Source organism: Neopelma chrysocephalum, unplaced genomic scaffold (genome assembly GCF_003984885.1).
Source record: "Neopelma chrysocephalum unplaced genomic scaffold, ASM398488v2 Primary Assembly neopelma1_59, whole genome shotgun sequence".
NCBI classification, from domain to species: domain Eukaryota; kingdom Metazoa; phylum Chordata; class Aves; order Passeriformes; family Pipridae; genus Neopelma; species Neopelma chrysocephalum.
In genome coordinates, this window is record NW_020897714.1 from 2,518,319 (window position 1) to 2,534,934 (window position 16,616).

At 36.6% G+C, this 16,616-nt stretch overlaps 1 protein-coding gene across 2 annotated transcripts in view; it reads right to left on the bottom strand.

The window, feature by feature from the left end:
- Positions 1 to 16,616, bottom strand: part of PTPRR (protein tyrosine phosphatase, receptor type R) — a 154,184-nt gene that overhangs the window by 99,067 nt on the left and 38,501 nt on the right. Inside the window, exon 1 of one of the 2 annotated variants that reach the window (XM_027679784.1) lies at positions 14,020 to 14,084. The exons of the other annotated variant lie outside the window; for it this stretch is intronic. Within the exon in view, the coding sequence (XP_027535585.1) occupies positions 14,020 to 14,058 (39 nt within the window). The 5' untranslated portion in view covers positions 14,059 to 14,084. Of the gene's footprint in view, positions 1 to 14,019; positions 14,085 to 16,616 lie in introns of those variants that run through there. 2 annotated transcript variants of the gene reach the window in all.

Here is a 16,616-nt window from a genome sequence, read left to right on the forward strand (position 1 = left end):
ACATTTCTGTATATTTAGAATAATTTGAAAATTACCCATGCATTGACTTTGAATGTTCAAAGTCCTTGGAAAAGGATACAATTTCATGTACAATTTAGTTATCCATCTTTTCACATAACTGCGACCTGTTTCAGAGACATAAAGATGACAACAACCCTATGTCCACAACACCATAGTGTCTTTGCAGCATCAGAGCCTGATATTTTGTCAGCCATTCAGTACTGAATAAATAAACTTTAAATGACATAAAATAAGATATAAGACCATTAAATGACCTCATTCAGGCTGAGGGCTACAGAGTACTTTGCCTATCATGATAAATGCAGACTTTGCAACAGGAATTTATCAGGGTAATGTTACTTTGATTACTGGGGGAGATCACTCTTGTGTTTTAAGTGCATTGAAAATTATTCATAACTATATCAACATCCTTGCAAAAATCAGAAAATGAGCTGGATAAAATATATATTATCTTGCTCCACATAAACAGAAGTAATGACAAAAATCTCCTGGTTTTGACAGTGTGCAATAACAGCACTCTACCATTAGCATGTATTTTTTTTACGGATTTATAATCACTTAACTCCTACTGCTCAGCTGTCTCTCTGTATAAGGTGCACAGAACATATACTAACAAATTAATCCCCATAACAAATATGTTTTCCTCTCTGTCAATATCTTGGTGGGAGAAAAACAAAGTTTCAGAGATACATGTCCGAAAACAATAACTTGCTTCCAATTCGGTGCAATAAGTAAGCAATATTCATTATTCAAAAGCCCTCATCCAAGCAATCAATGTTAAATAGCAATTCGAGTTCCAAAAATGTAACCACCTTCCTAGCCTGGACAAGAACCAACTGAGCAATACACATGTTTCCGCTGAAAGATTCTGGCCAATAACGGATACACTGCAGTTCTGGAGAAAAGGTTTCAAAATATGGCACATGACACTAAAGGGCTCTGGCAAATGGCAATCCAGAGAACTTGTGGGCTGGGGTAGCATGGTACAGTTGTGATGTTCCTACTCTACACAATCTACTCGGACCCTGTTCTGCAGAGAGACCACTGATCTCTGGTGGATGCCTGAGCTGGTGGAACAGAACTTACAGCCAACTTGCACGTGCTGCAAAGATGGATCTCTGGTTCATGAAAAGACACAAAGGCACATTTGCATTAGAATGCTGGACAATGAATTCATTAGCTGTGACACAGGAACTTGTCCTATTTATGCTGTTCCTCAGTAAGGTTAAATAGAGGCAGCCAGAATAATATTAATTTCAGCATTCAAATCTAGCAAAGCCTGGAAAAAAAAAAGTGATCAATATCTCCTGTACAAAATTCATGATTCAAAAAGCATTATTATTAGTGCACAAATCAAACTTAGGCATATAACCAAAACGTGTTCCAATAACTCATCAGGAGAGTGTGTTCAAGATCTGACTGCACCTGATGGACTTGGATGCCCCTAAGCTATCTGCAGTGGGATCTAAAGGATGTTGCAAAACCGCTATATAATAGGGAGGCAGCTGGCAGATCTAAAAGCCTGTTATGCTTCCTGACCATTCCTGAGACTTACACACAAATGCAGTGCAAAACTCCAATATGGAAAAACATTGTAAATCGCACAAAGTAATTAACCACATTAATTGAAATATAATCAATGTGCTACAATGTTTCTCCTAACTAAAGGAGGCTTTAAATATTCATGTAATTTACTGCTGTATCATCACTTTTTGAGTGGCTTTCTTATATAACGAATATCTGAACTACTAGCAAACTTCTTAAAAGAACCAGATATGATGTTCATTGGTGCCATTATTTTATTTTAACAATTAATACATTGAGAAGTACGTTGAATCATAAAATATGAATCAGACAGGGAGAAGAGTTGAGATATTGTTTTTTTAGGAGTTGTACAGACCCTCCACCATTTAAATTAACATGACCAATGCAGGGTGGCAAAAAGAAAGACAAGGAAAAGTATTAAAAGAGTGAGAGGCAAAGATTTGATTTAATGATATAAAAATTAAATAAAACTCCTGAGATGCCTTGTTTTTATAAAACTGCAAGGCGTGGGAGGAAAGCGGTTTGTAGCAAAAAGTTTATGCCTTACTGTATCTCCTGACAGAAGCCTGTGATTCACAGAGATAACAGTGAGTACCTTTCATCTAAAAGCATGTCTAAGTACATTACAAACTGATTTACAAACTATACACAGCATTAATTATACACAGTTCTGCCATTTATCACAGAAACTCAGCTATCAGTGGGAGAAAGAGAACAAGTAATGAAGGCAGGAAATTCTGAGTGCATGCTCTATCACCCCCATCTTCACAAGCCCACCCTCAATGTTTTCCAGTGAATCTTCCTCTTTTTCCAATGGTCGTGGTGAATAATGACCTGCAATAAAGGCAGAGTGTTTAAGTTCTGCGAGACTGAGCTCAGCAGGCCTGTGAGCTGCCCTCTTTTCTGACACATAACAAGTAACAAATGACAAACTGCTTGCCACATCCCCCCAGTTTGCTTGTCTGCCACCAAATAATGGATGCCTGCTGTTACCGATACCATGATAGGAGTTATCTTTCCTGCTCAGGTGGAAGACATGTACCTTTTGGAGGTCAATATTTCTGTTTCAGCCCTTGTTGACTTTAGGGCTGCAGAAATACTCAATGCTTCCATCTATCTGACAAACTGCGTAAATGAAGCAAAACTATACATTTTGACTTCCCATTGAAATGAAGACCCAAAGGAAAATCATTCGCTGCTAGCTGGCATTTTCCGTTTCGCATTTCACATTTGGGCACACATTGAAAAAATAAAGACAATGAAAAACCAGATTTGGTCAATGTTTCCACCTATCCAGAAAGAGCGAAGCAGTCAGAAGTCTCTACGTTAAGTGCAAGATGTAAGGCCCACTACTCTGGCACACTTGTGGCTGAGGGATATAATTGCCCCAAGAGAAAGTGACACCCACAGGGTCAGTTAGCACCCTCAGTGAAGGAAATCCTGATTTTTCTTTCCAAAACTCTTCCATTTTATAAAAAGCATATTCATCAGTAAATGATAAGAGTAACACAGTCTAGCTTGGTGGATAGGACATTAACCATGCTTCCATGCTACATCTCCTATTCTAGTACATTGCTGATTAGCTCAGATTGGGTAAAAAATTGTCATGGGAAGACAATGAAAGCATCTAATGCAGAAACCCAGAAAAGGCACTAATTTAAATATTCAATTCTAGAACACAAATCAGTTTTATATTAAAAGGACTGAACTTGCACAGAAAAACAAAAAAGGAAAGATCTGCATATTAAAACTAACTTTTGCTACAAACGCTCTACTTCATTTCAAGATAGCGCTGCTAACTTGAACACTCCCTTCAGGTGAAACCAGAGGATAGAAGTAAAATGTCTTTAATTAAAACCTGAAGCTAGAATATATTGACTTCTCAATTGTTACTTGTCTTTTACAGTTAATTATTCCCATTATCTCAGCAAGAAATGTTCCTTTATATTTGCATACTACTTTTATCTATTATTTTTAATTGCCCAGCTCATTTTAATTATTAGCCTGAGAAATTCTGGGGTTGTCAAAGAAGTCCCTTAAAACAGTAACTGTGCTAAAACTCCCAAGATTTCCTTAGCAGTCTGTTCATTAAAACCACTTCCTGCAATTATTTCATCATTTTTGATCTTGTTTTAAAAAATATACTTTCTGGACTTACAAGGTCAAGAACAATCCTCCTCAAATGTGAATGAACTTTGAATCACGCAGAGTTGTCTTCCTGAGCTTTGCAAACACTCTACTATTTATTTGGGAAACACAACTACTACATGCATCTTTCTAGGACACAGAAAATGTAATTATCGGTATCATTAAGCACTGCTAAAATTTTTACTTTCTTGCTAACCTACTTAAGTCAACAAGCCCATGTTCCTGCATGTATTTTAGATGCCAAAACCTGTTCTGTTCTCTACCTGATCCATAAACTCTATACAACATTTTTCAATTTCTCCATATAAAAAATGAGAATGACTTAAACAGAAAGAAATGTAAAATGAAAACAACAGAGATGATGGTGTTATGATCATTTCACCCTTATTCAAGAAAAATGAACCTTAAAAAATCTTGAGGGTACAGTTCCAGAGTTGTCTGCTTGCTGTCATAATGTGATGCAGAATCTGGCCTTGCCACTGGCTTGCCACACAGTATCTGCCACTGTGGCTATATTGAGATTGAAATAGGAGATTAAAAATAAAAAAAGAAAAAGAAGGCACTTTCCTCCAAGATTTGTTAAATCTGCTCATATCATTTGGCCAGATCTTTGGATGGTGCAAATGGACAAGGAGACATTGATCGGTTTGCTGACTTGCACTTCAGGGAAATTCTTGTTCTTTGGTTGTGCTAAAGCACAGAGCATCTCAGTGCCCCTCACCGCTTCTCTGCCTCATCTAGACTCTAAAATCTAGTTTTAGGTCAGTGAGCAAAGGCACTTGTTTTTCTTTGTTCTAGACATCTTCATAATCAAATATATCAGTGCTGATTTAATAAACGGCATAAAAAAGAAAATAGGCAGTGTTTTAAAAGAACGCTGTGAAAGATTTGTCAAGTATGGTAAGTTCAAACATGGGTCCTTGAGTAACTGATTTATTTACTTCTGCCAAAGCTCTTCACTATGCATCTCTTATCTGTGGTCTGATCCCAATAAATTTAGACAATCCTTCTTTTTCAGACGCAAAGCCCTGTTGCAACCTGACACTTCTGTGGGCTACTTCTTGGGGGAAGTGTGGGATTGTTTATTAACAGCTGTAATGCTAGGTTTTAAATCACTTTTGCATAAGCCTCCTAAAGTCTATTGGCTCTAATCTTGAACCACAGAATAACAGCCTGCTGCTGGATGATATTATGCTACATGTTTTCACACAGCCTAATGGGGCGGAACGTGTGCAGTGGTGTCATATATAACATAAAAATCATACCTATATATAAATTTTAGAGGGATGGTGAGAGACTTTTATTTAATACTTTTAACAGTGACTTAAGAAAAACAGTGTCCCTGAGAATAAAGGGACACTTTTACTTCTCAGAGAGCAAGCAGAAACTCAGAACATCTTGCTAGAATGCATATTCAATTAAAACCCCACAACGCTATTATGAAAGGGATATATACCAGACAGGCTCCATTTCTTAATAAACTGAGAAGAAAAAACAGAGCAATGATTTTTCAATTAGTTTCAGAATCAGTTTGGAAGCTATCTAGGAGTGGAAAAGAACTTCTCACTTGCACTGATATAACACTGAACTTTACTGAAATGATAAATAGATGTACCTGTTAGGTCACTGGGCTAGATTTGTTGCTAGTATAATTTCTCTGAAGTCAGTAGTGCTATATCAGCCGTGTAATTCATTCATCATGTTTTACCACCTACACTTCATTTTTTGGAATAATCAGACATATTGTGCGTGGTGGGCATATGGTGTAGTTGCAAGCCAGAAGATCTGCCCTGAAACTATTTTTGGTTATTTCCCTCTTTCCTGTCACAAAACCAGAAATGTGTAACAACAAATACTGTCACTGAACGGCCGTGTCTTCTGTTGTGGCAATTATCCTGAATTACCCAGGGATCATAATTCAATACACACAATAAAAATCCTGTTTAGCATTTTTCATGACACTAGATGGTAGTGGCAGTTCATAAAAAAAGTAGTTCTTTCATCCTGAATAAAAAGATCTAAGACTGCAAAATGAACATAGGCAGTAATCTAGCATTTACTTTCTACTAGCAATAGTAGAATGGTGGATTTTTTAACCCCTTTCTAATATAAAGCGGTAAATTATTCCTACTAATTAATTATTTACAAGCATCAGGAAAGAAAGCTTTCCATGAAGCCTTCATAAATCTTTCAAAATGTTTGTATTTAAGAAGAATATATCAATTCTTCTAATATGACATTTAAATAAGTATATTATTTCCAGCTACTCACTGTCAAAAACAGTTTCCAATATACCTGAGTGTATCATAGCACCATAAAACACCATAAAACCATAGAACCATAAAACCCTGTCCCCGTCAGAGAGAAATTTAACTATTCCTTCTTTTTATCTCTAGCTATGATGATCCCTACTCTTCCAAAGTTACCTAATATTTTAATGACAGTAGGAAACATCTTTGCCTTCTGCATTCCTTCTCCCGTCTGCTGCACAATTGTATTTTTCCCTGCAACTGGGAGACAAAAGCACCTTAGTGCCTTTTAGGTAAGGGAATCAAGGCTAATTGAAACACTGTGACAGTTGGGTTGCAGCCAGTCAACACTGAAGAGGGTGTGAGGTAACCGATCAGTTATCCTGCAGGCACTGAACACCCATACTGAATATGCAGAGAGGCACTCTAATAATCATTCTAATAGTATCTCTATGCAGCATCTCATCATAGTTCTTTGTAGCTTGGTGCAGTAACTATTCTTTGCTGGCAATGGAAATGTGTGTTAGAACATTTATCCATATTATTTATTTTACTAAAGAGCCCTAGGAAACAAAGTATTCACATAGAAACAATTCTGCCACTGCTAGGAAGGGATCACTGTCAAAAATTCCTTGCCTTAAAAATGTTTTCTTACAACTCTTGACTTATGCAAATTTAGAAAGTCCTTGGAAAGGCTTAAGTCCTTTATACTCTCAGTAGGAATGAGATTTAGAAATATACCATATAAAGCAAATCATTTGTTGAAGAAGAGTCAGTTTAAGGCCACTCTCTCAGAGCTGGAAGATGTTGTGAAGGGTAATCATAACCTCTGTTTCTCATCAACATGTCTTTTTTTGCTCGTCATCATCTCAAACATGATATAATTACAGCTGAGTGCCTGATGTTTCCTTCTGCATTCCCATTACTGACAACAGACTAACTGGCAACTTACAGACAATTTCAGACTAGTTCATTTGTATTCTCCCCTGATTTTTGAAGCTGTCAGTTTTGGAGGAGCCAGAGGGCCCCAAGCAACTCAGGAAATAGGCATCCTCCCTTAAAGTAAGTTTCTGTCTGTCTAACAAACACTCAGGCATAGTATGAATTATGTGTCAAAGTGCCAAAGCAGAAAGGCTGATGACTTTTTTGCTTCTCCACTTTTCATTTTATCCAGCACCATCAGAGATGTTCGTGTTGTTCTTTTAAACGTCAGGTCTGCAAGACTAGAATAACTGATAACTTGCTGACAAGTAGAGCTCATTTCATTTACTTTATTCTCTGCTAATATCTGCACCCTTCTCATTACCACCCACATTCTCTGAAGGCTGGTGGGAGGATTGACCTAGTCAGGCAGGAGATATTGACCTATATCTCATCATGAATTCAGTTTCTCACCAAAACCTTGCTCTGTCTCAAGAGAAAAGAGAATTCATTCACTAATGCAGGAAGCATTTGCATATGTAGTTATATCATCTACAGCGAATGAACTTCATTAACACAACCAATACAGAACCACAAAACCTTTAAAGAGCATCTGAGCTCCTTTTTTTAATGTAATATTACCATTTATTTACTTTCCTAGATGTACCCCCTATTAAGAGTCTTATGGCCAGCGTGTTTTATAATGAGAAAAAACAACTCAGAAGGTTTTATTTCTCTGAGGACCACATTTATTGGTAGATTTTTTCCCATTATTTTTTCCTGTCTCTAATAATATCACAACACAAGTAATGAAGAAGAATATCTGTCCAATATAATCTCATAAGTAATAAATTATTCAGTTAACAATTAACAATTAATGGAATTGAAGATTCAACGTTTATTTGCTCTTTTCATTTCTGTTTCTGTGTGGTCATGCTATATTTAGTAACAAGTGCAAACAGCTTGTGCTGGGAGGCTAAGACAACTTTTTAAATGTATGCAATATATTTTCTCCTGCTAAAACAGACAGGTTCAAATAATAATGTTATGTTCCCTCAAATAATAATGTTATGTTCCCACTGGGCTTTCTTTTCTCAGCAGGGAATATAACTCCTGTACCTTTCTATGGCTTCATAAAAAATTAAACCATTTTTGAGAAATATTTTCCCCAGTTCACTGGAGAACTGAGTGGGAAGAAGAGTAGAGAAAAACACAGAAATTGTTTCAAGGTGATTCTTCATGTGACCTCCTTGACTGTCTGCTTTCACATAGCTTTAGGATATACACATACTTACATGGGAGCACTGAAGTAATTCATCTGACAAGTGCTTACTGAACTGTTATGAAAAAGGTATACAGAAAACACAGTGGTGGGTGCAGGTTGACACTTTTCAATAGAATGATACACAATATTTGATGGAATGGACAGACAGTCCCATCATGACACAATTTGGAATGATAATGGAAGCTTTTTTCACAGGGGTAAATGGGGAAGACTGAAGACTGGATTTCTCAAACATGTCCTTCTGTGGTGTCAACAAAGGAAGCACTAAGTTTCCTCATAAATTCTGGAGGGGAGAAAGGAGGGACCCAATGAATGACTTTTGGAAAAGAAGGATATAGATGAACTGACTACCTCCACTCATTTATTGTCAGCTGTCAATCTCTGTGGTGAAGTGGAAGGTCTAGAAATTTAGTATTAATAATTAGGAAAGCAGTATAGATGAGTCACATGAATAAATCTAAAGCCAAGAAGAAATACTAGTAGTGATAGCCACTATTCCCTTTCTCCTCCCTCATTCTCTATCTAGGGATGAAATGAGTAGAAAAGACAAAGGAAATGAGGCAGCAAAAAACATACGATGAAATGCAACATGGGAAGGAAATGATAGAAAAGGACTAGAAAGAAGTGATTTTTAATCACCAACAAGTAATGCAAAAATAACTAAACTCCTATCACCTCATCTTCAGTGAAGAAGCCAAACAAGAAATATGTGTTCCTGAAGTGATAATTTTTGAGAGTTGTTTGTTTGTTTTTGTTTCTTCCTTCTGTCACTTCCTACCCAGCACTGCCACATATCTTCTTTCCTGCAGTACCCGCCTCAACACCAGTTCACACCTTACACATAACCTCTCATGACAGCCCAGTATTACCTCAATACCCCAGTATTGAGACAACCCAGTGAGAATATGATCTCCTCAAACATCAATGGAGTGATGAATTGCTGAATAAAATCCTGAAGGTGAAAGAGATCAGCACACCTTGTAGGATGGTAGCTGTACGCCACCAATAACATCAGGACATTTCCCACTGAATTCAGAGAATAATGAAGCAAATCCTATAAAAGTGAGATTTGTGAATGCACTTCTTTTACAGAACAGTTTGTTCCATATAAGGGAGAAGCCACATCTTCGGTAGTTTTACAGTAATGAAATTTTTCTGTGACCTTTTACTTTGTCTCTTTACATTACAAATAAATGTTAACATCCTACTAATTTGGATCAGTCTGGCCTTCCTAGCCAATAGTCTCCAAATATATTTAAAGTTTTTAGCATGACAGGAGGTGGGAGGTTTTCTTTGCTCTGAAGCAGTCTGTTTTCCAAATAATTAGTCACTCTGATTCATCATTTTGCAGCCTACCAATGAGATAAGCATACATTGCCTGTAGCTATTTATTTAGCTTTATTACAGGTAAGAAGGACAGACAACAACCAGGAATAAGTGAACAAATATTTGCAATCTATGATTACTGCATAAGAGTTCATGATCCAGCCATAAAAACATATGAACTTTAAACAGATAAAGGCATAGTAATCGAGATTATATATTAACAGAACTAAATTACTGACCAGGCTGTTTATTTCATTCAGAATATGCTGGGAAAGTTCCAAGTATGTCTTCATAAACCAAATGTGGGTTTTTTTTAAATCCAAAGAAATTAATTGTTTTCTAAGAAACATTTTCACTAGGATTTTTAGTTTTCTTTAAATTTTCTGCTAAGAACTGGTATTTTTGAGTGCGGACACATTTAAAAGAATATTTTGAAACATCTTGAAGAATAGAAACTGCATGGCGACACTAGTAGCTTTAGAGCAAGTTTAGCTACTGGCCAAAAGCTTTTGCTATGTTTTTGTCCTAGTTTTGCTCAAAAAGCAACCTGAAAATTTGGTCAAAACTCTCTGACATAATGTTATCATTATAAAAGGGTGTTTCTGTAAAATACACTGCTTTAGTAAATTCCCCCTTTCGTTCCCCCCCCAATTACTTAAACCCTTAATATGATAAAGACATAATGCTTTATTCAGAATGAAAAGTTCATGCTTCCACGAGTTTTAAGGCTCAAGAACACTAATAATTTTATCCTTAATGACCTATTTAGAGACCACAGCCATCAATACCTGTATACTATCTATGCACAGATAAAAGGCATTGTTGAATGAGAAAATACTTTTAAAAAACATACTTTATAGAATTTCTTCCTTACACCCAATAGTTTGAAGTTTTTCTGCAATTTATGAACCATATCTACAAGATCAGAGAAGTCTTTTGTCCCTCACTGCCTTCCAGAAGGCTTTTGGGTGGGGGGCTCTCTCTAGGTCAGTTCTGCTGCTTCTGCCAGTTCTGTGGAATTAGTGCAGCAAGGATAACATAGTTCAATAGCCCTAGTTCAAAAGCATTCATATTTTCAGATTACTTTGTTCCACTTCACATGATTTAATGCATGAAGGATAACATAAAGGCCTTGGGGAATTCTTCTATCTCCTTGGTGCTTGTGTGATACTTGCTGTAATGGTAATGGGAATCACATGTGTGCATCCATGGAACAATACACCATGGTTTTTAACATAATAAACAAAGAGCAACCTAGAAACAACTCAGTTTTTTACTTCAGTGCAATTCTGCAGTGTAGATTTGAAACATATAAAAATCAACAGTTTTTTAAAACAATCACTACTCATTGCCCATTGCGATTGTAAAATTCTCTACCCAAAAATAATACAGGTGTTTGAAATCTGATTTGACAGACTTGTTTTATGAAAATTAAGTATATTAAGCAGCATTTTAGAGATTTGTACCATAACAACCCTACCTAAAGATAATATATATTATTGACTGTATAAAAATATATACATATGAGATATATATATATAAAGTGTATAGTTATACACACATATATGTGTATCTGGGGAACTACAGGACAATTAGGTGCTATTTGGTGCATGGACATTTTGTGCTGCTTTGAGGAAAACATGCTGCCAAAACACATACATGGGAAACTGCTGTTGGAGAATGGTTTCAAAACGGAGGATACCACTGAACAATACCATGCACACGTATGCATGCATACAAGAGAGAGTACATATTACATATTGGCTGAACTGCTTTGAATGATGACCTCTTTTCCCTGGAATGATGGAAACTGTACTTTTATTATTCCAGCATGCAGCTAGATATGTGTTTTTCAAACATATTGACCTTTTGTAATTATTCTATTCCAGCTTGAAGTGTCTATGCTGTAAATCAGACACACACACACATAGTTAAAATTAGAAAAAGAATGCTTTGAAAGTATTAAATACATTTGGTATAATTTGTAAGCTAGAGAAACTCTAGAGTAGAGAACATATTGTGTGGAGACTAGCTTTGATTCAAATTCTTTTATCCAGCTACTAAGGCAAGGCCAGGAGTTAAACAAGATCACATGACATCCTCTGTTTCTGAAAGTTTTTTTCTCTGAAAGATACAAGTATTTTTTAATTTAAACCAATCCACTTTTAAGTTCTTACCATGCCATTAGAAATTTTGAGACAGGATTGACACAAGGCCATTAACAAAAAAAAATCAAAAACATTAATGAGAAGGTCTGCTAATCTGAAAAACACAAATATGTGGTGTTTTTTTAAAATGTCTTTCTACTACAAAGTTTTTGCTCAAGAGATATTGACCTGAATCATTCCCGTGAAGACACCCCGAAGAGCAATTCCCCAAGTACGTAATCTGCCAGCGCACATTCCTCAGCGGCCACACACTAGTCTTTGATTGTAATTCCAGAATGCTGCCCTGTTGCCTGTAAAACCTCATCTTTGCACTGCCCTTCATCACCATCGTATTGTTACTGCAAGGATATAGAATTGACAACATGATAGACATAATTAACAGTTCTTGTGTAAGGTAGAAACCTTCAGGAGCTTCCAGGAGACCCAGAACTTTGCTGGTTTCTCCACAACAGACTCAGCAAGATAAACTAGAATTTAAAGAGGTTTTTCTTATAGCTTGCTTCTTTCTTCCACTTAAGAAAGCATATAAAGTCTAATATTTCAAAATTTCAAACAGATGAGAATATTGTCTTCCTAGTGCAGATTTAATTTTTATTCCTTAACTATGACTCATCCACATACAATATCACTACTTCAAATAAGGGACAATGCACAACAATGTAAACAAAACCTAGAAATTCCTTTTGCCCAACTGATTTAGCTGATGGAGCTGGTGATCAATACACTGTTGACACTGGTGTTTGTAACCTCTCAGAACTGCAACTTGGTACTTGGCAGCTTGGAGATGCTTCTCACTGCAAAGACAACAGCTACTAAACTTTTCCAAATAATGATTGTAATCCACAGGAGCAAAAAAGCTGTCAGCCCCAGAAGGGCTGGTTGACATATTCTGCCTTAAAGTTTTCCCACTAAAAAATAATCTGGTCTTATTTTTTATCAAAGAAAGTAACATTTGAATGTTATTAATATGAAATTTATAAGTAAAACCCACCCAACAAACAAATTGGCAAACTTGACCTTATTGCAGTTGAAATTCCTACATTGATTTAGTTTTGGAAAACAAAAAATATGATACATCTTTTTTCCTCTCTAAGCCTTCATCCCCAATCCAAGTTTTTTGCCATCTACTGGAATAGAAGAAATTATTTCCAGCTTTGCTATTTATTTTCATTTCCTTTCCAGTTTTCTTATTTTTCTCTGTGCACTATTTTTTGTCATTGCTTATTTAACTTATTCAAATTGTTTCAAGTTTTTAAGACTTACAGAATGCAAAATGAAAAAAAAGATTAATAAAAAACAACCCTGGAGAAAAGCACAGGTACAATTAATTGTAGTGAAGTACATAACAGCAAAAGAGAAAATAAGAAGAAATCGTAAAATTGGGGGGCACTTGTTGAAAACTAAGATAAAGTGAATTTTGATCTAATGCATTTATACAATTTTCTATAGAATATTGTGCTGGTTTAAAAGTTAACCAGCAGGGGAAATGAACTCAACTCAAAAGAGAGATTATAAGTCAGAATAACAATTTATTAAAATAATACAATAAGTACAATTATACAGACAGACAATTGGTTTTAACCCGCAAAACCCAAATGTATAACCCAGCACCCTGGGGTATGAACAAAAGTGGTGTACCTTGGCCCCCCCTGAGTCCAAAGTAAAGGGAGAGGGGAAAAACCTGCTGGTGGGAGAGCTGCTGCAGTCTGATCAGAAAATGGTGATTGCAGTCCAGTCGAGGGTGGTGGTCTCAGTCTGGTTGAGAGCGGTGGTCTGCAGTCTTCCTCTGGATCCCACGAGTGGTGCCAAGGTTCCGAAACTCCCAGTTTATATATTCTCCAGTTCAGGCGGGAGTGCTCAGTCCCTCCCTCAGAGCGAGAAATTCCATAAAAGGGCATGAGGAGTGCTCAGTCCCTCCCTCAGAGCGGGGAATTCCATAAAAGGGTACGAGGACAGGAACATCTTCCCACCTTGCAGGGCTCTACTGACAACAGTTTTTGGGAAATGGCATGGAAGGCTATAGAATACACAGTTTTGGGTTACACCCATCCAGTGATGAATTGGTCCCAGCCGTTCCAACCAGGACAAATATCCACCGTTTTGGAGAAAAATGCCAGAAAAACATTTTCAAAGTTTTTTCCTTTAAATAGGAAAAAAAAAGAAAATATGTACAGGAGTTTAAAAACATGCCCCATTTCCTTTAGAACTAATAACCTTTGCAAGAGAATTGTTACAATTTACTACCACTACTGCTTACAGAGTTTCTCTGTAATAATTTAGGATCACTACCTGCAGTGATAACCACCAACCTCTGCAAAATACTGAAAGACACGTAAAAACGCACATAGAGTCTTACCAATAGCTTCTCATAGCTTTCTCTTTCCCAAGAAAACATACTGGAAATGATACAAGCTTTCTGAAAACAAGGTACTAAGAAAGAGAAGGATTTCCTTGCCTGTGTAAGACTACAAAAAATAATCTTTGACCTCTCTGATCTGCCTTGTTTGCTGAACAGTCTGTCATTCAACAGCTTCACACTGAGCACCACGCATTAATTCTGAATTTTAAGTTTTGATTGGCAGAACTGAAAAATTTGTTAAAATGGATGGAAGCCTGTAATTTCATGCCATTCTTTTGCCCTACCTGCAACATCTGTATGCAGCACCTTGTCTGCAAATTAAAACTTTCACTCAAAAAAACCCAAAACACATTTATAGACTGATTCACAGTTTTACTGATAGTTTCACGAAAATTATTTCTTTACACTATCATAGAAGCAAATGTAAATTTGTTTCTACTAGATACATTTCTACTAGACCTCATCAAGTCAGATCTTTATGATTATACTAAGGCCATGGCTTTTTTAAAAAGAAATTATCCATCTTCATTAGGTAAAGCCAGATCCAAACTACTGTACTGAATGTGTTACCCGCAACATAATACCAACAACCCTGTATTGTGATTTTTTGTTTTGAGTGTTACAGCTTTAAGGAGGTATCCTGCATATAAAATTTCCATTCTTAGGAGCTCCAACAGTACCTAGCATTAAAAGAAATTAGTTTTCTAGAACTCTGATTTTAATGTAAACTCTGTGTGATTTTGCTCTAATGTAAACTGAATTAATTTCTAAAAGTTTGCAGTGAAAAGCCAGCCTATGATTTTTGCTGTGAACAAAGAATTATCTGATTTCAGATAATACAGAACTAGGAAACACCTACCATATTTCTGGATCAAGTTTCTTGCTATTGAACTCAACCATGTCATATAAACCCATTGTAAACTGAAACTAAAAGAATCCAAGAAGCTAGGCAATTAAATCAATATTTTTTCTCCATGAGACTCAGGGATTGTGCATCTTCCTTGCTGTGAGTATAACAAAATTTACTTTGGAAGCCCTTTTTGTATATACATATATACACATTTGTATAACAGTTTTAATTTTTTAAGGTCTTTTCCATTCTCAAGTCATTACTGTTCTATTTGAGGAACTCGTGAACTGTTAATGAATGTATATTTGCAGCTACCTTGATATGTGGCAGAATCAAATAATACCCTGTCTAAATGGAGGGGCAACCGAGGCATAGACAATCTGGTCATGCACAAAATCTGTGCTAGAGCTGATGACCAAACCAAGATCGCTGTGGACAGTGACATGGGCTAACTACTATTCCACATCAGAAGGATTCATACTGAGAGGTCTGGGGCAGGACTCCGCTTGCTTGCTTATGCTTAGCCCAGTTTCACATCCAAGACAATATGGGAGTTATTGTACCTTTATTCCCTCCTCCTGGTAATTTAGGGATTAGGGATGTAATTCAAAGTAAAAAAAGACATGGGTCAAATATTTGCCTTTTACAAGGAGGCTTCAAAGCAGATTTCCCAAGAATGAGTGTTGTCTAACAAGCCTGAGGTTATTCTAGGACTTCCAGAATTCTCCATCTACTTTTGAAGCCACTTCAGTGTAGCGATTAGAAGCCCTGACTTTTGAGAGAAGAGATAAAAACAAATGTGACTGTGACTCTGCAATTTAGAGACTGCTCTAGGTACAGAAGGAGGCAAGTCCTGTCTTCTGTTCCCTGGTTTTTATCCAGTAAATATATATCTAATCATACCAGTACTTGGTAATTTTACTTAGCTACTAAAAATTAGCAACTCTTTCTTAGAAAATAATAACCAAACACATTCAAAAAGTACTCATTTTAATTTACAAGCAATAAAGCAACACCTCCCACTGAATACCTCATCTCATTCTATGCTGAAGTTCCTGAACAGAATCTCATTCCATCTTTTAATGTTTAATACATTTCAGAGAATTAAGAATTAATTTTACTCTTGTTCATGATTATTAGTAAATATATACCATTTAGCATATATATAGTGCACCAAAATTGAGATACTGTTTATGACAGAGGCCTTATTTTGCCAACTATTTTGTGATCTTGCATCTCAGAGGACATTTGGTGGCACCACTCACACTTGGGCTGAAGAACCAGAAGAAAAGAGTTTCATGGCCACATGGTCCCTTCCTGTGCATCAAAATGTCCACACATGCCCCCTCCTGAATCACGGCATTTTGAGGTCCAGTGTGGAGAAACCCAAATAGCTTCCCGAACCTTACAAATTAACCATGGTTATGGCTACCATGTGATGACAGCATACTGCCTCCAATACCCAGTCTGGCTCATTTACAGCTAGTTCTTTGTGATATGCACCACTAATGTGTTCTTATTTGCTGCTCATGAGAGTGCTCTTTATAGAGGTTTAAAATATGGAGGTGTTTGGGTAAAATGTCTAAGAGTGTGGTAGTTTCTTAAAGATGAATGCACCTTGACAGATTTGTGGTTGTGGTCAGAAAAAATGTGTGTTGGGAAGCTGCCCTGCTCCAAGGGTAGAAGGCTCTGGGGCAGAGTTCCGACCCTTTCTGGAGATCATTCTTCTCCTAACCTCCTCCCT